This window comes from Nannobrachium achirus (genome assembly GCF_963921795.1).
Source record: "Nannobrachium achirus genome assembly, chromosome: 7".
NCBI lineage: Eukaryota > Metazoa > Chordata > Actinopteri > Myctophiformes > Myctophidae > Nannobrachium > Nannobrachium achirus.
The window spans coordinates 1,865,297-1,890,255 of NC_137816.1; the positions used below are offsets into that span (position 1 = coordinate 1,865,297).

The 24,959-nt window shown below is 41.5% G+C and overlaps 1 protein-coding gene across 1 annotated transcript; it reads right to left on the reverse strand.

The window, feature by feature from the left end:
• Positions 1–2,892: 2,892 nt before the first annotated feature.
• dhcr7 (7-dehydrocholesterol reductase) lies at positions 2,893–24,505 on the reverse strand. The gene is made up of 8 exons (XM_080729791.1): positions 24,313–24,505; positions 20,611–20,723; positions 18,253–18,475; positions 15,513–15,603; positions 10,322–10,535; positions 8,501–8,705; positions 5,949–6,080; positions 2,893–4,975 (listed from the first exon to the last, which is right to left on the reverse strand). The coding sequence occupies exons 1-8, from the start codon at positions 24,376–24,378 to the stop codon at positions 4,511–4,513; spliced, it is 1,509 nt and encodes a 502-aa protein (XP_080585917.1). The 5' UTR covers positions 24,379–24,505; the 3' UTR covers positions 2,893–4,510.
• Between the last annotated feature and the right edge of the window lie 454 nt (positions 24,506–24,959).

A 24,959-nucleotide genomic window follows, 5' to 3' on the forward strand; every position in this document is an offset into this window, starting at 1 on the left:
TTATAATCACAGTTATAATCCATTATAGTGTATTATAATTTAGGATAGTTGTAATACAAATCTATTCTATATTGTATTATAATCACAGTAAAAGGGTCAATCTGTTTCTTACTGATAGGTGTGGTGTGGTGCTAAAGCTGCAGTCGAAAAGGGGCAAAGTGTGGTCCAGGGACCTTCATGGTTCCTTGGGTGTTCCGATTCCAAATTACATTTAGAGAAAAAGTAACGCACATCCTCCTGTTCTTGGTGCTGAGCTAAAAACTGACAGTGCAGTAGTAGGCTACTAGAAACAAACAAGATAGCTCGCACTCACTTTCTCTGTAGCTCCAATTATTTTATTTAGCAAACAGCAAAAAATATACGTTTCGACCCCTAAGGCCTTCTTCAGTAAGTACTGAAGAAGGCCTTAGGGGTCGGAACGTATATTTTTTGCTGTTTGCTAAATACAATAATTGGAGCTACAGAGAAAGTGAGTGCGAGCTATTTTGTTTTGTTCCCGATTCCAAATGACCCCTTAAGAGGTGTGTAACTCTGAGAGTGTACAAATGGAACCAAATCCATCATGCTTCATTTAGGTGAAGCATGACCTTGGTCGGAATGGTCGCACAGGCAAACTAACGTTGCTGGTTACATTTGCTCCCAAGAGGAAGACGCAAATTGATTTTGGTGACTCCGTGACCTGTCCTCTAGCGCCGCCATCAGGCCAAACATTATATTTTTGATATACTCACTGGATCTGGATTTGTGCTCCCAAGTGTGTGTGTGTGTGTGTGTGTGTGTGTGTGTGTGTGTGTGTGTGTGTGTGTGTGTGTGTGTGTGTGTGTGTGTGTGTGTGTGTGTGTGTGTCATTGCTAATATCTACAAACATGCAACAGGCCTCTTGGCCACTCTTGACCATTATAAATGTACTGTCACCTACTGCCCCCTGGTGATAGAGCATTGCTACTGACATAAATATACATTCAGAGATTAATTGAGTTTACTGTTTATGTAAGATATAAAATAGGAACTCTTGTTCGTCAGCAACACCAGTTATTTATCAAATTAGTGTTGTAATAATAGGTCTAGTGGTGTAATCTGGGAGCTGGGAGAGCGAACTGGAATACTGGCATGATTATGGAGGAAATAAAAAATGCATTCTGTAATTGAACCAGCTTGGTAATTTCAATTCAAAAATACAGAATGCATTTTTTATTGGGGCCATGGCATTGGTCCGAAGGTTCATTAGTCCGAAGGTTCATTAGTCAGAATCTGTAAAGAATACTATGCCTAACTCTAACCCTAACCTCAACTAAATTTGGACTAATGAACCTTCAACTAATGAACCTTCGGACTTATGGGCAGTCCCCAACCAACACCCCAACCTGCGACCTCTCCACTGTGCCCTACATGTCAAATAAATGCTGGCAGCCAGATACACACTGCCTTTGGTACTGTCCCATATTGCAAGAATATTGGGAAGCGGTCCTACTTGAGATGAAGAACATCTTGGGAACTGAACTTGAACTGTATCCGGTATCACTTATCCTAGTAGCCTATGCACATTATTAATGCTCATCATAGAAAACATTTCTGTGTAAGGAAAACCACCTTTCTACAGTGGATCTCATTCTCCTGTAAGGTTCCTACAATATCAGGCTGCTGGCATAGGAAAATAATTAAGCATATTCCATGATGATCTCATTAGTTGTCTGTGTCTTCCAAGACACATAATGTAACCAACAGTGGAATCCCTTTCTTCACTATGTGATTGTGAATGCTTATTCTCATAGCGGACTCAAATTATGTATGTTGTTCGATGGGTGCCTAATTGTTTTTACTTCATGTTTGTTCTCCATTCCTCTGATTGTGGTGTTGAGTAATATTGGTCTTCTTTCTGCTCTGCTTTCCGATTTAGTTCATATATGATTGAGGGAGATTGGAATGATATGATGGAGAGGCAAGGTGAGGACATGTCATAGACCATGAGCGAGACTCAAACTAATATATTTTCCAATGGCCCCAGAGCATCCAAAACGAGATAGGCATAAAATATACATAAAATGTAGGTGTAATTCTGCATTATAATACAAGACTACACGACAAAGACTGACAGAGAAGGCATAGCAGAGAGGTGGAATGATGGAAATGACCACACAGGTGGTATAAAATGTCTGCCGCATCATACCAATCAGTTTCTTTACCCATTTAGGCCTAAAATGATTGGATGCCTTAACTATTAAAAAATAGCAGATATACAAGCTCACAGTGCGAGCTTGTAGATCTGCTATTTTTTTTTTTTTTTAATGTGTGCAAATCTTTGAATATACTGTATGTATTTTTAAAGCGAACTCTTGTAACTCAAATTTTGCTTCTGGGGGGTCCCTGGAACTAAATATTTTGAGATGGGGGTCCGTGGCCAAATACATATCATTTTGGGGGTCCTTCACATGAAAAGGTTTGAGAACCACTGACATAGCAGTCTCTCAAGAACAGACTAACTGAGCTCCATTTAAGTGAAAAGGACCTTTTCTTTGACGATGGCTGGCCAGATTGCTGACATAGAAACACAGGTTTTTTCAAAAAACCTTAGGATTCAAAAGACACTTATAGAACCGTGTCAAAATGATAATTTTTACGATAAAAAAAAAAAAAAAGCAGATCTACAAGCTCGCAGCTGTGAGCTTGTATATCTGCTATTTTTCAATAGTTAAAGCATAAAATAATGATACACAATAAAGTGTGTACCACTAAACTATGTTGATTGGTCAATCATATAACATAAAATAAAATAACAATTGATCATGTAGGTTCACATCTAAACATTGATTTTGAATACATTGATCTGGCTTCATGGCTTCAACCTCAACCAAACAAAGTAAACTCACGATTTCAACAGAATGTCAGGTTTATTCTCTCACTTCATCACCGATAGAAAGGCAGTGCTGGTGAATAGTAACTCTACTTACTGTAAATGGTTGGACAAAGGAGAGAGAAAAAAAAGAAAAAAAAGAAAAAGAAACGAAACAATTAACAAAAAGATACAATATGCTTTATGTAGTGTAGGTGTAGACCTCCTCTGAGACCTTGAAGGATGTATCTACTGTAGACATACTAAAAAAGGTTGGTATTACAATGCTTTTGCAGAAAAATGTATTTTACATTGTAATGTTCTTGGATTCCGTGATATACATACAGTATTTCTAGGGATGGAGGGATATGAAAAGACTAATCTTACAGTTTACAGTTTAGGCATTTAGCAGACGCTTTTAATCCAAAGCGACTTACAATAAGCAGATAACATCACAATAATAAACAAGATAATATGTCAAAGTGTTGGATCAAAGTGTTTCTATTGCTTCTCTTACTTGGGCCTCGACAATCAAAACAGGTTTTGCTGAGAATCTCACACTCTCTCTCTCTCTCTCTATCTAAAAACTAAACACAGCAGTAAAGACCAGTAGAATAGTCACGTTAACATGAATCAAATGTATGCTGTAGTGTACAGAACAGCCTGCCTGTACAGAAGTGCCATGACAGATGACACACAGAGGAATGTACCGGTATACAAATTGTGTATCAAAACCATGGAGACACACACACACACACACACACACACACACACACACACACACACACACACACACGCTCCTTGTACCTTTCCACTCATTCGTCGTTCTACGTCAGCGGTTCCCAAACTCTTCGGCTGCATTCACGCTGAAGAGTGGGGGTATATCACTCTTCCTTGTCCTAGGGGAATGAAGGGGGGAGAGTGGAATCCAATTCATTCCCTAATTGGAAGTCACATGGTTTCATGCCTCTTCCGAGCCTCTTGGCGTAGGGCGTCGTCGCTTTAAGCCAAGAGGCTTGGAAGAGGCATGAAGCCATGTGACTTCCATAGGGAATGAACTGGATTCCACTCTCCCCCCTTCATTCCCCTAGGACAAGGAGAGGGCAGGTGACTTTACTGTGTGTAGGCAGCCAAAAGAATAGTATTATTTAGGGCCCACTTCAAACACCCTCACAGCCCACAGGTTGGGAATAGGCTATAGGCACAGCAGCTATTTTGGAGAGAGGTTCTCACTTCCCTCACAGGTGTTACCAATGATACTAAGGAAGGCTCTGTTCCATTCGGGTCAAACAGAGTCAAGCAGGTGCTGATATTGTGCATGTTGGCTCACTGGAAACACTCTTGCTACACCAGTGGGTCTCAAAGTGTGGTCCAGGGACCCTCGTGGTTCCTTGGGGGTTCCAAATGACACCTTAAAAAGGTGTCTAACTCTGAGAGTGTACACATGGAACCATGTGTACATTCTATGAGTTATGGGGGTCGTTGAAATAAAAAGTTTGAGAACCACTGAGAACCCGCTACATGAAACGAAACAGAGCCTTCATTAGTATCACTGATAAGTGATAACACCTTTGAAGGAAGTGAGAAGAGCCCCAACTTCTCTCGAATATGGCTGCTGTGCCCATCACTGTTCTCCGTGTCGCTAACATTTCCTCTACCCCCCCCCCCCGCCGTGTCTCTTTAGAACACCCCGGGGATGAGTCGGTAGCGCACCGTGTCGGTGTACCGCTTCCAGTCCTGGCCGTACTTGGCCCCGCAGCGGTGCTCGTCGCGCACGCAGCGGTGCACCAGCAGGATGGTCATGTAGACGATGTAGAAGTAGGGCAGCGCGTGGCCAAAGCCGCAGGCGGCGCAGTACGCCAGCGAGCCCATCAGGTCGCCCGTGTAGTTGAAGTGGCGCGCCACGCCCCAGAAGCCCGAGGTGAGCAGCTTGCTGCGGTGGACCCCGCCGTCCGACGAGGCGTACGAGCACTCGATGTAGGTGGGCTTGCTGCCCCAGATGGTGCATTGCGCCTCGGTGCGGCGGAAGAGGTCCTTCTGGTGGTTGGTGGAGCGGAAGACGTAGTAGCCCACCAGGCCCAGGGTCAGGACGGCCAGCGCTTGGGGCGTGGAGAGCTGGACGGGGTTGTAGACCAGGTACAGGCCCTAGGAGAGCAGGCAGAGGAAAACGGAGAGACGGTACCGATGGAGGCAAAGTGGAGACAAAAAACGAGGAGATGGGAGGTAGACACAGAAAAGAACAAGGTGAGTCAAAGTTACACACCCATAATTATTTTAACCCATTTAGGCCTAGAATTATTGAATGCTTTAACCAGTGAAAAATAGCAGATATACAAGCTCACAGCGCGGCACCGAGTGCCGCGCTGCGAGCTTGTAGATCTGCTATTTTTGAAAAAGTCGTGAAAATGTGTGCAAATGTTTTAATATATGTATTTTCAAAGCGAACGTTTGTAACTCAAATTTTGCTTCTGGGGGGTCCCTGGAACTAAATATTTTGAGATGCGGGTCCGTGGCCAAATAAATATCATTTTGGGGGTCCTTCACATGAAAAGGTTTGAGAACCACTGACATAGTAGTCTCTCAAGAACAGACTAACTGAGCTCCAGTTAAGTGAAAAGGACCGTTTCTTTGACGATGGCCGGCCAGATTGCTGACATAGAAACACAGGTTAAAACAATCTTAGAAGGATTCAAAAGACACAGAATCAAATAGAGTCAAAATTCTAATTTTCACAATTTTTCAAAAATAGCAGATATACAAGCTTGCAGCGCGGCACTCGGTGCCGCGCTGTGAACTTGTATATCTGCTATTTTTCAATAGTTAAAGCATAAAACAATGATACACAATAATGTGTACCTGTTCTAGCTGTCATGTTTACCATGGTTGGAAACAATCTACATATACACCTTTATATATTTTTGACCGCTAGCGGGGAACTCCATCTGGCTACGGTAGATGCGAGTAAAAGACAGAATCCCAACATCTTTTTCAAGGTTTACAGTAAAATAAAATAAGTATACAAGATTAGGTTAATCACATACGAGTGCCACTACACCTGCTTGTTTGCACTTATTGCTTGTGGGGAGGGGGGGGGTCGCCATAAATACACTTTTACTACCTGCAGTGTGTAGAGGTAGGGCAGCCAGACACAGTCTCCCCAGCCCAGGTACCACCCAAAGTGGTCGTGGCAGATGTCGATGGTCTTCAGGTACCACGCCTCGTTCCAGAAGAAGTCCAGCACATAGATGGCCTAAGAGCAGCACAGTAAATACATGATTACTGGATGCTTATTACACAGCTTATTGGCATTATTAACCCATTTAGGCCTGAACACAATATGACGCAATATTTCATGCTTTAAATATAAAAAAAATAGCAGATATACAAGCTCACAGCGCGCCGCAGCGCGACGCGCTGTGAGCTTGTAGATCTGCTATTTTCAGCATGCAACACCTGAGAGCCACCAAATATAAAATTACTCTCTTCTCCATTTTGACCCGATTCTATAAGTGTCTTTTGAATCCTTCTAATATTTTTGTAAAAAACCTATGTTTCTATATGTCAGCAATCTGGCCAGCCATCGTCAAAGAAAAGGTCCTTTTCACTGAACTGGAGCTCAGTTATTCTGTTCTTGAGAGACTACTATGTCAGTGGTGCTCAAACCTTTTCATGTGAAGGACTCCCAAAATGATATTTATCTGGCCACGGACCCCCATTTCAAAATATCTAGTTCGAGGGACCACCCAGAAGCAACATTTTAGTTACAAACGTTCGCTTTGAAAATACATATATTCAAAGATTTGCAAACATTTTTTTCAAAAATAGCAGATCTACAAGCTTGCAGCGCGGCACTCGGTGCCGCGCTGTGAGCTTGTATATCTGCTATTTTTCACTTGTTAAAGCATTCAATCGTTACTAGGCCAAAATGGGTTAACGTACTACTCATTAATCTGAAATGCCTAAGTTGTCCAAAAGGTATACATTTATCCGTCTGATGGACGCATTACCGTTCCTTGTGAATAAAAGTTCCTTACAAGGAAAATAGCCTCGACCCATTAAAACCGGGAAAGCATCTGTGTCGTTTTTGCGTTGGCTACTAAAAAATAGCAGATATACAAGCTCACAAGCTGTTTTTTGTTTTGAGGTCATAATAATAAATTACTGCCCATGTCTCTGTGCCCACCTGCATTACATTGATCAGTATCTAGGGCTGTCACAATTATTACTGTACATAATCGTCTAATCGTATTTTTTTTTTTTACAAAACCGTGATTATTTTTCATAACATAACGTTGAAAAATGTTCATATATTAAAAAAAGTCAAAAATAGTGGAAATAGCAGATCTACAATCTCACAACGCGCTGTGAGCCTGTAGATCGGCTATTTCCACTATCAATGTTCTTTTTTAAGTATAAAGTTGTCAAATATGTCAGTAATTTCTTATGTGTCATATCTACCATGCCTAAAAGCCAAACAAAAATGTAATTGTCTACGACAAAAACACAATTAAATCGTTAATCGCAATTATTTGAGTGACAATTAATCGTCATGTAAAATGTCATAATCGTGACAGTGACAGCCCTACCAGTATCATGTCTATGTGCCAGGGACGTGCTGGGCCCCTGATTCAGCCCAGGAAAAAGAGTTGGAGAGGCCCTCATTGCGCGCTGCTACTCAAAGATTTGCCATTTCAGATCATGACAAGTGACATGCCAGTGGGCCAATTACTGTACATGAGTTATATTTCGTCGTTGTCGGGAGGCGTTGTCTGCTTGTAGATCTGCTGTTTTCACTACTTTTGTGCAACGGCCTTGTATGATGAAGCAGGGTTTTGCTTTGCGAAAAAATGTATACATTTGAAACTTGGAGATACGAGGTTTCTGCCCGACAGTGACGATTTACTTTGTTGGCCGCCCCAGCCCCCAAAATGGAACGAAGGCCGACATTTTATTTTTAATATTTTTCCTAATGGCCGGCCTGGAATGAACCGGCCGTTCGGGAAGTTGTCCCGCTTTTCCCAATGGCCAGCACGTCCCTGCCCTGTGCCCACCTGCAACATGTTGACCAGTATCATGTCTCTGTGCCCACTAGGGCATTCACCAAATATTAGAATATTCGAATATCAAAGTCACTATTCGACCGAGGTCACCGAGGTCGAATATTCGCTTATTTTTATTTTTTCATTGTTTTCTCTTTAAAAAATACATAGTTTATAAAGCTTGGCTAGATAGGAAGTCATAAGAATGAGTTGTCAATGCCCCTGGTGGATGCATTTGTTAATGCTCTATATACCAGGGGTTCTCAAACCTTTTTAGGCCGTGACCCCCAAAATAAACATATTTGAACTGGGGACCCCCACCCTGACAAGCACTTGGAATTGTAGGTATTACATTTAATGTGACTCGGTTCCGCAGATAAATATTGTGAAAATAGCAGATCTACATGCTCACAACGCCTCGCAACGCGAGGCGTTGTGAGCATGTAGATCTGCTATTTTCACAATGTTTGCCTTTTGCTGACTTAATATTTGACAGTTCGGCCAGTCCTGTTGAATATTTGACTATTCGAATACTTTGAGGTCGAATAATTCGAATACTAAAAATCACTATTCGTGAATTCCCTAGTGCCCACCAGCATTACATTGACCAGTATCATGTCTCTGAGCCCACCTGCAACACGTTGACCAGTATCATGGAGTTGGTGACGTGTCCGTAGAGCTCCTGCTGCTTGGCCATGTAGGACAGGTTGATGAGGGTCCAGGCCACGATGCCCGGCCGCCCGTTGAAGAACAGCTTGAAGTCGAACCACTCGCCGATGCGCGGGTTGAACTCGATGCCCATCATGTAGTTGTAGAACACGTTCCCTGTGAACTTGCTGGAACACAAAAGACAGTTAAATGTAGGGCATACATGGGCAACTGGCGGCCCGGGGGCCACACCTTCACTTAACACTTTGCAAGCCGCCCGTACTTGCCCGTACTCGTCCTTTGTACACGTATCGCTCGCTCGCACCGAGCGCTCCAATACGTGCTGTTATCATTTGGTGCATTGCTTTTTTAAAACATGTTTATAAATAAATAGAAGATTGAGCGGCAGTACTTCTGTTCAGGGTTTTTTAAGGGGCTCCCTGCGGCTTGGGAAGGGTTAATGCGGCCCGCTGGTTAATACCAGAATACTGAATATATTATTCATTTCAGCTGTTACAATTCCAAACATGACCTGCTTTAATTCCGTCTATATTAGTAGCTTAATGACTAGTATAGCAGTATTCAAATGTATATATGTATTTTTTTTTATGTCCAATGTAGGTATTTGTATTTAGGTTCATAGAGTCAACATGAATATATGACTAAATGAGTTTGAAATTAAATCAAAATGTTACATTTAAGGATTCCAATTAAAAAATAACAAAAAATAATTCAGGATTCCAATTCAAAAGAAGCAAAAAATAGCCGATCTACAAGCTCAAAACGCATCGCAACGCGATGCGTTTTGAGCTTGTAGATCTGCTATTTTTGCTTCTTTTGTATGAGATACTAGAATGACAAAGTAGGATGTACACTAGCAATATGCAATGTGGCCCTCTGGAGTGAAGGTGGAAATATAACGGCCCTCTCCATCATCAAAGTTGCCCACCCCTGATGTAGGGGAACCTATCTCTCTTTTTTTTTTTTTTTATGTTTTTTATCCCACGGTTTTGCAACCCATTTTTCTCACCCGGTGACTACCTAACCTGTAGTCCTGGTTTCCGCTCTCCCCCTGCCGCGCTAGGGGACATTGGGGAGCACCCAGCTGGCTAGGGGGAGGTAGTATAGAAACCAGGACTACTGCATGTTTTTGTGTGTGTCAAATATCTACATATTGAATGATGCAAATTAAAATTGTTCAGGGTGTTCATAAAAGACTGATTAGACAATAACATTACCAAAAGTTTTTTTTGAAAGTGAAATAGCGTTAGATTTTAACCACTTTAACCATTATTTTATGCTTTAACTATTGAAAAATAGCAGATATACAAGCTCACAGCGCGGCACCGAGTGCCGCGCTGCGAGCTTGTAGATCTGCTATTTTTGAAAAATCTTGAAAATGTGTGCAAGTCTTTGAATATCTTTGACTCGATCTTTGACCCGACTTCTAAATCCTTCCTCTAAATCAGCTGTTCTCAAACTTTTTCATGTCATGGACCCCCCAAAATTACATTTATTCGGCCGCAGAAACCCCCCATCTCAAAACATGTTGTTCCAGGGACCCCCAGAAGCAGAGATTTGAGTTACAAAAGTCTGCTTTGAAAAATAGATATTGAAAAATGTGCACACATTTTCACGATTTTTCAAAAATAACAGATCTACAAGCTCGCAGCGCGGCACTCGGTGCCGCGCTGTGAGCTTGTATATCTGCTATTTTTCAATAGTTAAAGCATTCAATAATTCTAGGCCTAAATGGGTTAACCACAAATTCTCTCATTGTGTGCATGTGGGCATAAGTCCTCACCAGTCCTCAGCGTTGGTGGGGAAGAGGTGAGCCTTTACGAAGGCAAAGGTGGCGACGGCGTAGCCCAGGATGTTGGCGCACCACATCAAGGGGATCCAGTTGTCCACGATGATGGTGGGAGAGAACCAGTGGAAGTAGTGTGCGTTGGCCAGCCACAGGGCATGGGTGATCAGCCAGCACTGGAGCCCGTTGATCTCATACTTGTTGACCAGACCTAAAGTATTGATGGAATGTACATCCCAAAGTTAGGGCTGTCACGATTATGACTTTTTACGCTCAAATAGTTGCGATTAACGATTTAATTGCGTTTCTGTCGTTAACGTAGTAAACAAAGGTTGCACAGGGCATACTATTATATGACAAATAACTTAAAGGAGTGGTGACGCCCCCCGAAATTTAACATTGTGCTGCAGTAGGTCACGTGGTCTTTCTCCAAACAGTCTGAAAAGGAGGCAGGGCCGTATCAGTTAGTAGTGAACAGTGTTGTATAAAGTACTGGAAACCCATACTTAAGTAAAAGTACCGATATTCCACTTGAAAGTTAATCAAGTAAAAGTAAAAGTCACCGATAATATTATTACTTAAGTAAAAGTATGAAAGTAGCTCTCAAAAAATGTACTTAAGTATCAAAAGTACATAGTGTTAAAATGTACTTAAGTATAAAAGTAAAAGTAAAAAGTACAAGTACAAGTAAAAGTACAACAAATATTTTCAAAATGCCTACAAAAAATTAAGACCAAAAATTCTCAAAGTGTTTTATTATTAATAGGTTGGAACATTCAGTGACCCCTTGATACCAGGGGCACAAGCACACACCTACAGTAAGAACAAAACATTTTGATCCTACGATGCAAAGGTTCAAATAGCACTGGGGTACCAAGTTCCCCAAAGCTATTTGAGATGTTTATAGATTAGAATCTTTACACACCTGCTTCCGAATAATTAATTATATAATTCCAGTTCACTGCATATTATGTAGGTGACAGTTAGGGTTACCAACCGTCCCGTAAAATACGGGATCGTCCCTTTTTTGGAAACTAAAAGACGTGTCCCGTAGTGAACTGAAACGGGACGCTCTTTGTCCCGTATTTCAAGGTTGGGGGATAAATATGAATGACGGGATGATTTAATTGAGAAATGACAGCGATTCTGCCTGTCAGAGAGCTTCCACTTCCACTCTGCTCTCCTCTGAGACGATAAGTGCTGCATCCCATTGCTGTGAGAGGCGCTGCGCTGTTTGTAAGCAGCTGATTGGCTTATTAACATACGGCTCTGAGTGTTGCTAAGACACAGTCTCCGCCCCCTACACACTCCCTTCCCAAGCATGGGCTGTAGCCTGTAGGTTCACTCCACAAGTTGCCTGCGAGAGACGAAACGAGTGCGTGCGAGCGACCATACGACAGTGCTCGGCTCAGAACATTGTTTAATGTCTTAAAAAAACGTGTGACAGAAGATTGTGTACAAACATATTAGACATGAATCCATGATAGGTGATAGGCTAAACAAAAAGGTGAAAAAGCAGGCAAGCAACAGAAAATAAGCCATGGATATTGGTATTCCTGGGAGCACTACAGTAATCTTGTCTGCCAACTAAAGCGACCCCAGACAGGCTGGTATGTGAAATAACATAAGCATGCGTTGATTTTGTTTTTAAAACCTAATGGTTATTGCTGTATGCCAATATGATTAAACTAGTGTTGGGTACCAGAGAGTGGGCACATAAGGACCAGGTAGACCTAGGCGATATGTTTTGGAAAATTGAGAGACACCCGAATTAATATTGTGAAAGGAAACATATGATTTAATATAGGAAAATGCCCGTTTTAGCCAACTTTATAAACGAAAATATGCGATTTTTCGGCGCCGCCTTTGGCGGCGCATGTTTCCTTATAAAGTGTCCCGTATTTGAAACTCTGGGAGTTGGCAACCCTAGTGACAGTTCATTTCAATTAAGCTCTCACTCCAGTCTGCACTTTTCTGAAAAGAGTCAAGCAGCTCCCTAGTTTAAACTAGGCTATAAAATGACACAATAGGCTATAGAATGGATCTTCAGACAAGAAGTTAATTGTGAATGAAAACGTAGGCCTGTGCTTTCTTATTGTCACCTCAAAGTAAACGCTGGATTATTATTTCTTCAAATTGACTGGATTCAACCTGGATCACACAAGTAATGAGGTAACATCCAGCATATGCGTGTGAGCCACACTTTATATGCGTTGGCGCATGCTTAAAAATAACAGATCTAACTAAGGGGCGTTCTCACCCAAAATCCGCTTAGGATCAGGGACCAAATGTTTACATAGTTGCATTTTGAATTTGGTCCGGTTAGCGTTCACACGGGACTTTTGTTAAAAGAACCAAATATGTAAACAAAATGACACGTGGACGTGGTCATACAGGCTGCTGTTGATCTATTGACAGAATAGGCTATTCATATGGAAAATTACTTGCTGCCTATTCTAATTAATGTTGTGTTATTAATCACAACCGCTTCCTATATCTTTTTTTAAAGAAGCGAAACTCACACATTTCAGGCAGTAATATAGCGATGGATGGATGGAGGAATATCTCTCTCTTTTTCTCTCACTCAAAATATATAGCCTAATATAAAGCCTACTTCTTGATTCATTTAACAATAAATAGCGCAAGAACGCGTGGCCAAATAAAAACATAATAAGCGTCACCGTTTCCACATCAAATAATCTCTCTCTGTCTCTTTCTTTCTTTACAAGCAACGGGCGTGCGTGTGAGCCATATAACTTTATGCGGTGGCGCATGCTTAAAAATAACATATCTAACAGGATGCTATAGCTTGAGATCTGTTCTTTTTAACCACCACTCATTTAGCTCTGAAACAGCGTAACAGTGTAAGCTTGCAAATGCAGTTATTTTTGCGCACAGCACACGATGACAGGAGTAGGCTATGGACATCTTACTGCCGTCCCAACAAATTGTGAAAAGTTTGACTCATGAACGCCTGTCCTCAGGGGAACAGCAAGTGAGAGAGCGATATCCTAATCCCTTGAAAGAAAAGCCAAGTTTGAAATGTCCTTGTTGGATGCTCCGTCTACTCCCGTGGGCCGTGTTACACACAAGATGGTGACCTTACTTTTATTTGTGACAGTATTTGCGTCAAAAACAAACAATGATCACCGTGTTCGGAGAGCGACCCCTGGAGTCACCGCACACGATGGGTCACCAGTTTCCATGTAGTGCCGCACCGCAGCATAGCACCGCAGCGCCGGCTCAGGGAGAAATGATACAGTATGAGACAGACTGCTATGATATTAAGATTTTCGATTTGTAGCGAGTAACGAGGTGTCCAATTTTAATGTAGCGGAGTAAAAGTACGATTTTTTCCTTTTAAATGTAACTAAGTAAAAGTAAAAGTTCAGGGTTGAAAAAATATAAATAAAAGTACAAATTCTCAAAATGTGTACTTAAGTACAGTAACGAAGTACTTGTACTTCGTTACTTTACAACACTGGTAGTGAATGTATACTTCGTCCGTCGTGCGGTGCCGCGCAATGTATACTTCGTCCGTCGTGCGGTGCCGCGCACAACGTGATACGTTGTTGTTAGCTTGTAGCCCGGCTAGCGCTGCACCGCACGGCTATTTGTGAGAGCTATTGTGTGTGTACACACACACACACACACGCGAAAGACAAGTACTTTTTTATCGGTCTAACCATTGATTTTATAGCGAATGCTATATAATTTTTACCCCTAGAACTGATAGTTTTAAAGTTGGTTTAGAAAGTCGGAGACACACCTCGGACAGCTTTTGTTGGGTCAGTTTCAAAAGATAATGATATGGATGCTCGACTCCGCCCCTCCCCCCCATATTAGCCCAATCAAATTAATGTATTGCCGTTACTGTACAGAAAGTACTACTTTCAGTACAGTAACTACAATAAATTAATTTGATTGGGTAATTTAACATGGGGGTACATGACATCATTAAAAAAATTGGCTAATTTGATAGCAATAATTAGCTGTTTTGGCCATGTCACCAGACCTTTAATATCCAATCCAACTATATAACTAATAGTGGGAAATATCCAATCTACAACCTTAAAACGTGTGAGGCACAACTCTCAATACAAGACAAGACTCTATGAGGGCCAACAGTTCCTCATTTTAGTGCGTGGAACGTGTGAAACCTCTCTCTACACAACCATTGTAGATGTTAAACCTGAAGTTAGGTTGGCTCTAGTCTCTCGTTTACAGACTTCCGCATTGCTGCAAAAAAAAGAGCGACCGAGCGACTTTTCCCTGACGATGGCAAGCCAGATTGGGTTGGCTCTGGCTCAGCCGTGCAATGCATGGTTGGTTCAGGAGCGTCTACAGCAGGGTTCCCCAATAGGCGGCCCACGGGCCATTTGCGGCCCGCGGGGGGCAACTGTCTGGCCCACACCAACCCCAGTAATAATGGTGGTATAAGAGCAGCAACAACACTAGTATATTGTCGTTGTTGTGTGGAAACCTCGTATCTCCAAATGTGTACGTTCTTTCGCAAATCATACAAGGCCGTCGCTCAAAAGTAGTGAAAACAGCAGATCTACAAGCACACAACGCCTCGCTTGTAGATCGGCTGTTTTCACTAGTTTAAATCATTTTTAAAATGATAAATTCAAAACGAACGGTTTTGGAGATACACGATTTTCACCCGACAACGACGAAAACTGTCGCTGGAGTAGCGGGAACGCCGCCGTCCCCCCCCCCCCCCCCCATAATGTTGTGGCCCTCGGCTTGGTACATAATTCGGCCCTTGGGGAAAACTAATTGGGGAACCCTGGTATACAGTCTAGAGTTTACACTCTGAAGCAATTGGTTCTCAAAGTTGGGTTCGGGGACCACCAGGGGGCTAAACTATAGTTAGGAACCAAATGGACTCTTATGGGTATGTAACTCAGACAGTGTACAAATGGAACCAAATGGACAAACAGGTCCATTTGGTTCCATTTGTACACTGTTGCTTAAATTACCATTGATCTTACAATATAAATTGGGGTCTCAGAGATAGAAATGCAATTAAATGTGGGTCCATAGCCCTAATGCATGTCAAACTGGGGGGTCCTTGAATTTAAAATGTTTGGGAATCACTGATAGAGCCGTAAAAATCTTCTCTTATGGGCGTCCCTGGCATATCTTTTAAAAGGGGGGTCCATGGGCTGTGTGTGTGTGTTACCTGCGGGAGTGCGTGCTCCGTCCTGAACTCCCCCAACAAAGCCAGGGATGAACTTATGAGTGATGTCAGGTACACACATGTACAGGAACACCTGAGGGACAAATAGAGATGCAATTAAACTACGGTGTCACCTCCATAATCTACAGAAACACTTTTTCACTCACTTCACGTTTCTGACACATTCTTTATATTTGCTTGATTGATTGATTGATTGATTGATTGAAGACTTTATTAGAAGTTTGCATAGGAAAAGGTACAGTTTCATGATGGTACAGTTCACTGGTACAAGGTCTACTAAAAGGAGATCCATGAAAAGACTAAACTTATTTCCACTGGAAACCATTAAAGTATCTCATATAACATTGAATGACAGACAAATAGAACACAGTACTATGCAGTAGATACGTAAAGAAAAAGAAAAAAAGAAAACAGTAAGTCTAAACAAACAGTATATACAAAGAAGGGGCAGGGGAGGGTAGGGTTGGGCTAGGTTAGTTTTTTTTACCAGTTGTGAACGGCTGCTGCCTGTAAGTGGTTTTTCAGGGCAATTTTAAAGGATGCTAGTGATCCACACTCCTTTATGGCCTTCGGTAAGGCTTTCCACATTTTGGTGGTATAGCAGAAAAACGAGTTTGACCCTTTGTTGGTTTTGACTCTGGGTTGGAAGTGATCTGTAGCGCTGCCTCTGGTGTTGTAATTATGGACATCCTTAATGTTTATAAAGTATTTTGACAGGTACTTGGGTATCATAGTGGTGTAGTGTATCTTGTACACCAGGCCCATTGCAAGTTGCTGTACTCTGTCATCTACTCTGAGCCACCCCACTCTTAACTGGTGAGTAGCGGTGAGGTGAGTCTGATAGGGAATTAGTAGAGTGAATAATTAGTTTATTTTGGGCTGTTTGGAGTTTAGTTTTAAGGGCTTGTGGGGCGTCACGATACCATACATGAACTCCGTAGTCAAAGAGGGGCTGGATTATTGCACCAGCTATGGTCTTCAGTGTATTGAAATTGACCATTGGGGCGATCCTCTGTAGGAAACGAGTTCGTTGGTTGATTTTATTTATTACTTTAGAAGTCATCTTTTCGCTGGAAAGATTAGCTTCAAGGATGCATCCTAAGTAAGAGATTTCGTTTTTTCGTGTTATGACCTTGTCACCCACTTTGATTGTGAAGTTATCGACTTTTTTGAGGTTATGATTTGATCCAAAGAGGATGGACTCAGTTTTTCCCAGGTGAATTGATAATTTGTTGTCGTTAAGCCATGTGCAGATCTTGCTTAGTTCAGAGTTAAGTGTCTTTTCAACCTGCAAGTGGTCCTTCCCGAGACTAGGAGAGCCAAGTCATCCGCGAACAGGAACAGGTTGCAGTCGCAAGCAGATGCCATGTCGTTCACGTATATTAGGAACAACAGAGGCCCCAGTATGCTACCTTGAGGAACACCACAGCTTACTGGGAGGGGGGGGGGGGGCAGGGTACCGTTAATCTCCACCACCTGTTCCCTCCCCACCAGGTAAGATTGCATCCAGCTCACTGCTGCGCTGTCAAGACCGATGGCTTTTAGTTTCTCAATCAGAATAGAATGATCTACGGTGTCAAATGCCTTCTGGAGGTCCATCATGACCATGCCGCTATATTTGCCGTCATCCGCTTCGCGTTTGATTTGGTCAGTCAAATAGAGAAGGCATGTGTCAGTGGAATGAGATTTTCTGAATCCAGATTGGAACTCGTAAATCAGATTATTCTCATCGAGATATTTTGCAATCTGTTCGTAGACTATTATACTGCTTATACTAGAATCTAGATCTTCAGGCCGCTTCAAATCCAGTCCTTCATTGCGCTGATCAGAGCAATGGTCACCAAGTTTATGGCCATTTGGTGCCTGATGTGGCTATTCTGGTAGCAGACCAGTGTTGGTGCCAGGTTTGGTGCAATTTTAATATTGGATACATATCAATGTATTTTAAGCAATATGATAGTAATCTGAATTCCCAGAAGTTTTTGCCAGCTCTCGCATACAAAAGGGAGGGGCAATATGATAGTAACTTCCCTTTTCTCTCCTCTTATCACCTCCTATCAACACCTTCATTTCTCCTTTCCTCTTCCTTCTGTACTCAATATGGTTATTGTTAGCACACTCTTCTTCCACGTGTGTCACGTGCCCACTAGGGATGGGATGATCAGAAAATGTCATATCACGATTATTGTGACTAAAGATATCGCGATTTATGATATTATCGTGATAATCAAAATCCATTATCCTGGGGCGGAACATTTGCCAAAAAATAGCAGATCTACAAGCTCACAACGCGGCGCAAAGCGACGCGTTGTGAGCTTATAGATCGGCTATTTTTTGGCAAAGACATTTGATAGAGAGTGAAAAAAGACTGTAGCCCAAACGGTTAGAAAATCGTGGCAGGGAACCCTTAAAGTTGATTTATGGGGGCAGTAAATGAGTTAACAAAATCAATAACCAAAAACAACGCATATATATTTTTTCCAGGACCTTCCAGGACCCTTGATCAATTTCAAAACGTTTCCAGTCCTGGAAAAATATTTGTGTAATTTCAAAATATTTCCAGGAATTTCAAGACCGTGGGGACCCTGTTCTTCTCTTCCCTTCTCTTCCCTTCCCTTCCCTCCCCTCCCCTCCCCTCCCCTCCCCTCCCCTCCCCTTCCCTTCCCTTCAACCTCATCTCATTCTCATCCCTTCTCTCCTCCTTCTCTTTATTGTTTTTCACCTGGAAGGCCACCCAGACGGCGTATATCTTGGCAGCGGTCCATGTGAAGGAGGGTGAGCGGGCCCAGATGGAGGCCAGGGTCGTCTCTCCCTGGTAGAGCTCTATCAGTGGCTGGCTGACGGAGCACTGGTACTGGTCACAGGCCATGGGGAAGAAGAAGACCAGGAAGGGAGCGAAGCAGAGCAGCGTGATCACACCACTCAGGGAGAACCAGTCCACCTCCCTAAAGAGAAACAGGGCATGCCATATAAGAGATATTGAAACTGATGATAGAGCGAGGTAGGCATATTCTTAAACTGCAAAAACAAAATAGCTTAAGATTTGAAAGTACACTTTAACAAATATATGTTAGAAATATTTTTCCTTACTGGAACTATATCTGCACTGACTTTGACTTTGACCTCTAAGGACCTTGCAGGGAGGGTGTTTTTTGTGCGTCTTGCCGCATCACCCTTTCTTGTTTATTTATTCATTTATTTATTTATTTTTTGCTAGTTGTTTTTATCGCTCTGACCTTGGACACTGCACTATTAGATTGTGTTAGTAGTTTTCTTTTAGTATTTCTGCTTGTGTTTGACATGATGTAGAGATACTTGTTGCACTAACTAGCATTGACTGTTATGGTCACTTTGATTTGGGCACTGTATTATTTTTTGATAGTCGTGCTTTAAGACACTTTATGTATATATATTATTCGTTCCCTTTCCTGTTGTACCTTGCTCTTACTGTACGTACTGTACTCTGTACTCTGTTCTTGTTTTTTCTTTTTATCTTTTTCATACTTCTCTGTAACTTTGTAAATAACCTTATACTGCTGTGCTGCCTCTGGGCAACACATTTTCCCCCTTGGGATAATAAAGGTATCTATCTATCTATCTATCTATCTATTTAAATATTTTGGCCGCTCAAAAAATGTTTTACCCATTACAGGGGTTTGGAGCGAACACTTTTTGGCAGTTTTTTGAATAAAAAAAGTATCGTTTTTGCTGTATGCATTGGATCACAGGAATAGCAATTCCCTTCCCTTGAGAATGTACTCTACAAATCACACTTTCAATCTAACATTCTAAGTCTAAATAGACTGTCCCACTAACTGGCTTTACAGTGACAGCCAGAGGTTACCAACCTGTGTAAAAAACCTTGACAGAGAAGTAAAAATGTACCTAATAACACCACATATACAGTAATTGAATGAACAGATGTTTACAGAATATATTATTCCATGATAAAGAAATATGTATTTTGATATGTTTAGACTTTAGTTGGCTTCTAGCTTACAAAAAAATCCCTCATGTTCAGTTAAAGGGGAAGACCACCCATTTTCAATATTGAACTATGCCATTAATATACCTTAGAGGAGTTGTGTGGAAATAGAAAAAAAGTTCCCCCTCTTCTGTGTTGCCTAGAACTGGAGGATTGTTTTTGGGGTTTGTATTGTAAAGTACAACTTGATGACATCACACCGTTGTACTTTACAATACAAAGCCCAAATCAATCTTCCAGTTCTAGGCAACACAGAAGGGGGGGAACTTTTTTTTTCTATTTCCACACAACTCCTCTAAGTTATATTAATGACATAGTTCAATATTGAAAATGGGTGGTCTTCGCCCTTTAAGGTTTTGGGTCAGCCAAAAGCAAGCTCTATTTTATGACTGGTTGAGGGAGGGTTAGCGGTTGTCCTTGTGCCTGGCAGACAGGAACGTGGTCCAAAGAGACCCATTAGTGGGAGAAATATGCACTTCCAGCAGAAAGCGTGAAAATTTGCACCTAGGGGTATTTTTGTGCGCTGAATTCAAAAATTGACGGTCCCAAGCACTTTTCTCAAATTCACTTTTCTCTAATTCACTTACCATAGGGTTAGGGTTAGGAAAAAAAGACACCCCAAAAATCTTCTTTAAGTAGCATGTGAGGAGTCTATCTAGGGGGTTTTCATGATTCTGAATCCATTCCAAGCATTTGTTTTGCACAAAAACATTCCTTGGGCAAGAAATGGACCCCACAAAACTATGGTTTAGTGATGAGTCATCACTTTTCACAGTTGTGTAGGGTCCATTTTTTGCCCAAGGAATGTTTTTCGTGCAAAACAAATGCTTGCAATGGATTCAGAATCATGAAAACCTCCTAGATAGACCCCTCACATGCTATTTAAAGAAGATTTTTGGGGGGTCTTTTTTCCCTAGTATGGTAAGTGAATTAGAGCCACCAGATGCCATGGGAAAAGTGCTTGGGACCGTCAATTTTTGAATTCGGCGCACAAAAATACCCCTAGGTGCAAATGTTCACGCTTTCTGCCAGAAGTGAACACATTAGCCTATTTTTGTTACATATTTCTTCCACTACATCACAATGTGAACTCACCATGCTCTACCCCACTGGGCTACCTCCTCCTCCTTCTTCTCCTCAGACGCTGTTCCATTTGTATCAGGCTTGGTTCGCCTCCTGGCGGCCTCCGTGGCCACTGCACCGTTCATCTTTAGTGGAGGAAGAGATGTGGATAGAACGGGTACACATTTATTGTGTATCATTATTTTATGCTTTAACTATTGAAAAAATAGCAGATATACAAAAAAAATCATGACAATTTGGATTTTGACCCGATTCTGTAAGTGTCTTTTGAATCCTTCTTAAGATTTTTTGAAAAACCTATGTTTCTATGTGTCAGCAATCTGGCCAGCCATCGTCAAAGAAAAGGTCCTTTTCACTTAACTGGAGCTCAGTTAGTTTTTTTTATATTTATTTGGCCACGGACCCCCATCTCAAAATATTTAGTTCCAGGGACCACCCAGAAGCAAAATTTGAGTTACAAACGTTCGCTTTGAAAATACATATATTCAAAGATTTGCATACATTTTCACGACTTTTTCCAAAATAGCAGATCTACAAGCTCGCAGCGTGGCACTTGGTGCCGCGCTGTGAGCTTGTATATCTGCTTTTTTTCACTGGTTAAAGCATTCAATAATTCTAGGCCTAAATGGGTTAAGCTTCATCATCTTATCCTTGATAATGATTGATGCGATTGATTTTAAAATACAGGAAAATGTATATATCATCCACTAATGGAGGACTGACAGAGGTGAATCTACAAGCATACTTGTCATTACACAACATGTCAGAGCTTACTGACAGTGTGCTCCTTTACAAGGTACATTACAATAGCTAAATATAATTGCAACCCTAGGCCTGCAGCTCATGTGTGTCAGTCAGTCAGTCACGCCTCATGTCACGCTCCATATCTGGCCAAGACAGAATTAATTTGCAAGTGTGACTCGCGTCACAGCAAGCACACTTGACACAAATGACAATTCTTGGTATCTGCTTCAGTAACAAGGAATGTGTTAAAAGAAATTGGGACAGAAAAGTAATTGAAGTAAAAGAAGAAGTAGACAAATGGAAAGTAAGAGATACAACCTATAAATCAAGAATTGGCATAATAAAAACCTTTATTCTATCTAAATTATTATTCTTATCAACTATATATCCACCACCTGAAGTATATATAAGACAAATTAATAGGCTGTGCGTACAGCTGGTCTGGGGAACCAACCGAGAGGTTACTAAAAGAACGCTCATGCACAAGATCACTTTAGAGGGAGGCCTTGGGGCAATGAATGTTGGCATCAAAGTAATGATTGCATTTTGTAGAAACATGGCAACGAACAGGCATTCTGTGGAAAGCACCCTGGGTTGGAGACTCCCTGAAATGGAGTAAACAAAGAGGCAGAGGTAGATCAAAACTACCTTATCATAAAATAGCATATGGTGACTTTATAGATAAATATACTAACCTAAATATTAATTGGGGTACTCAGTCAAATAAAGTAATATATAATATAATAAGTGATTATCTATATGGAGGTCTGGTAATGTTTAGAGACCAATCCTTAGAACAAAGTAAAACACTCATAAAGTGCCTAAATATCGGCCTTGTCACCGGTTATATCAGAGACGTAATGTGGTTAACTGTGCATGGCCGTCTCCCCGTCAGAGGGGTTGTAAAATGGGTCTGGTTTGTTCATACCACAGAATGCCCGGTTCCAGACTGCACAGAGTTTGAGACAATATGCCACTTATTGATTGACTGCCCCAGGTCAAAACTTGTCTGGAGCCAAATGTTTGACATGGGAGTCAAGGTGCCCTGCCACAGAGACACTTTATACGCCAATTTTACCTGTGCAAAAGAGAATTTTGATTTATTTTGGCTGTGTATATGTGTTACCGTTTATAAACTATGGAAAACAAGATGTAAGATGTCAACGGACAACATCTTTGTGGACTCCGCCACAGTCTTGAGGCAAATAAAAACTGAATTAAGAAAACGAAAAACAATGGACTTGAAAAGAAACCCCCCAAAGCTAAATTGGTCAGTAATTACTTTATAATGTTTTATTTTTCAAATGTAATACTTAAGCACTGATATTTACTTGCTATGTTTTTTTTCTCTTACTGTTGAAATGATATTTGTTCCTGAAATTGCTCCTTTATTACAATACCCAGTTTGTAAAATGTATTTTTGAAATGCTCCTATATCATGAAAAGTTTTGAAATGACCTGTAACTTGTGCAAAATTCAATAAAATACTTTGAAAACGCAAGCACACTTGCAAATTAATTCTGTCCTTGTCCCTTTTATGCCCATATATGGAGATCCCTGATGTCATCAATATTAAGCCCATATCTGGGAATACCCATATATGGACATATTGTGTCAGTCTCATGATAACCAGTGTGGTTGTCCTGACGCGAGTCACACTTGCAAATGAATTCTGTCCTTGTCCCTTTTATGCCCATATATGGAGATCCCTGATGTCATCAATATTAAGCCCATATCTGGGAATACCCATATATGGACAATTGGACATATTGTCAGTCTCTGTTGTTTCAGCGCGACCTCACTTCTCTCCCTTAGGGTGTCTTACTGGTGATAATAGCATATTCCGTCCTTGTCCCTTTTATGCCCATATATGGAGATCCCGGATGTCATCAATATTAAGCCCATATCTGCGAATACCCATGTATGGACATATTGTGTCAGTCTTGTTTCAGCGTGACCTCACTTCTCGCCCTTAGGGCATCTTACTGGTGATAATAGCATAATAACTCAATTAAAACGCTAGATGTAGTGCCAAGAGTGAATTAAAGTAGGTGACGTGGGTAGTGAGGTAATGAAGTCAATCAAAGTGCATCAGATGTCCTTGGGGATGCGTGATAACAAACTAACTGGCCTCTTGTGGAGGCCAGTTAGATAAAACAAATGCACCTTATAGGCGTACACCAAGTTGCATTGCAGAGGGAAAACACTATGCCCACATGACCATCTTCTTTTGATTAAGTTCTATTTGATATAGCTACACTGTAAACCCAAAGATTTATTTTACTTTGTGTAGTTTGTGCTATGTAGCCTATGTATACGGTTATGTATAGCGTTACATATAGTTGGCAGTAGGTCTAACCATTTGAAGGGAATAAAGTCTAGGTATTTTATTCACTCAATGGTTATGTCAGCAGATTACTAGAGTTGTATACTGGGGTGGGGGGTAGAATAGTAGAGGCAAGTCAACAATAAGTAGCCTACTCAGTTCTACTGTCACACATGCAAATATGCAATGATTTCCCTGCTTTTAATCTACCTTGTCCTGACTGATAAGAGATGTCACACTATATGCAATGTTTCCGTTTCCATCAGACCTTTATCAGAGCATAGCAGCATAATATGGACAGCCAGAGTACAACATTGCACAATACCTTTTTTCCTAGCTCACTGTACCTTTGCTCACCCAAGCATTACTTCTGCAAGACTATAACCGTTCCGCAGAACCACGTTTTCCTAGAATAGGGTGAATAAAGGGCTGAGGTGAGTAGAACGTGCACCTCCATCCTTTATAGTTTAGCCTACTGTTTCTATTGAATGGAGGCACGACTCCCCCGTGGTAGGTAGGTAGCAGCCCTACATTATAGACAGCATGCAGCATCATAGAGATACTTTACATCATCAAACATAATAGTGATCTAGTTATAGTCACATCAATGCCTATGAACTGATGATTTACTATGGATAACTTACCGTTGGGGTGTTCCACTGTCTGGTCTCCTCTTCACAGCCAGATGCTGGAGATGATATAACGACCATGAAAATCGTCTCATTATCACAGAGACGCCGCCCCCGAGGAGGCTACGTAACAACGCACAGCCAATCGTGTCCCCGTGTGGGCGGGGTTGAGAAGTCACCCTGCCCTCTGATTGGTTGCTGTGGACCTGGAGCCACCAGCGCCCGATGAGCTAACGAATAAATAGTGTATGAATGATGAGATGATAAACAACACAACAGTGCGCTGTACAATCCCTCCCGTGGGAATTGAGAAATACACCTGCTGCATGCCAGCTGTTTGCATTAAGTGGTGCAAACATGTAGACCTATTAGTCAATATTGCTGCTATATTATTTACCAGATAAATGCTATAATTTATTTGACATATTAAGAGAAAGTTTGTAACAGAATGCAGGTTATTCAATCAATGTAGACCGAACCAGACAGTATAACAGCGTTGCTAAGGAACAACTTGAGGCTTGAGCTCTTGGGTCCAAGGTTTATTCCCTGTTGATATAGGGTGTGCCAAATGTAGTTCTAAGAGCGGCCATTTCTTGGGTAAACACAGCCTTACACAGGTGTTCTGATTAGACTATAGCATTAGTTCTATGCAATCAAACAAT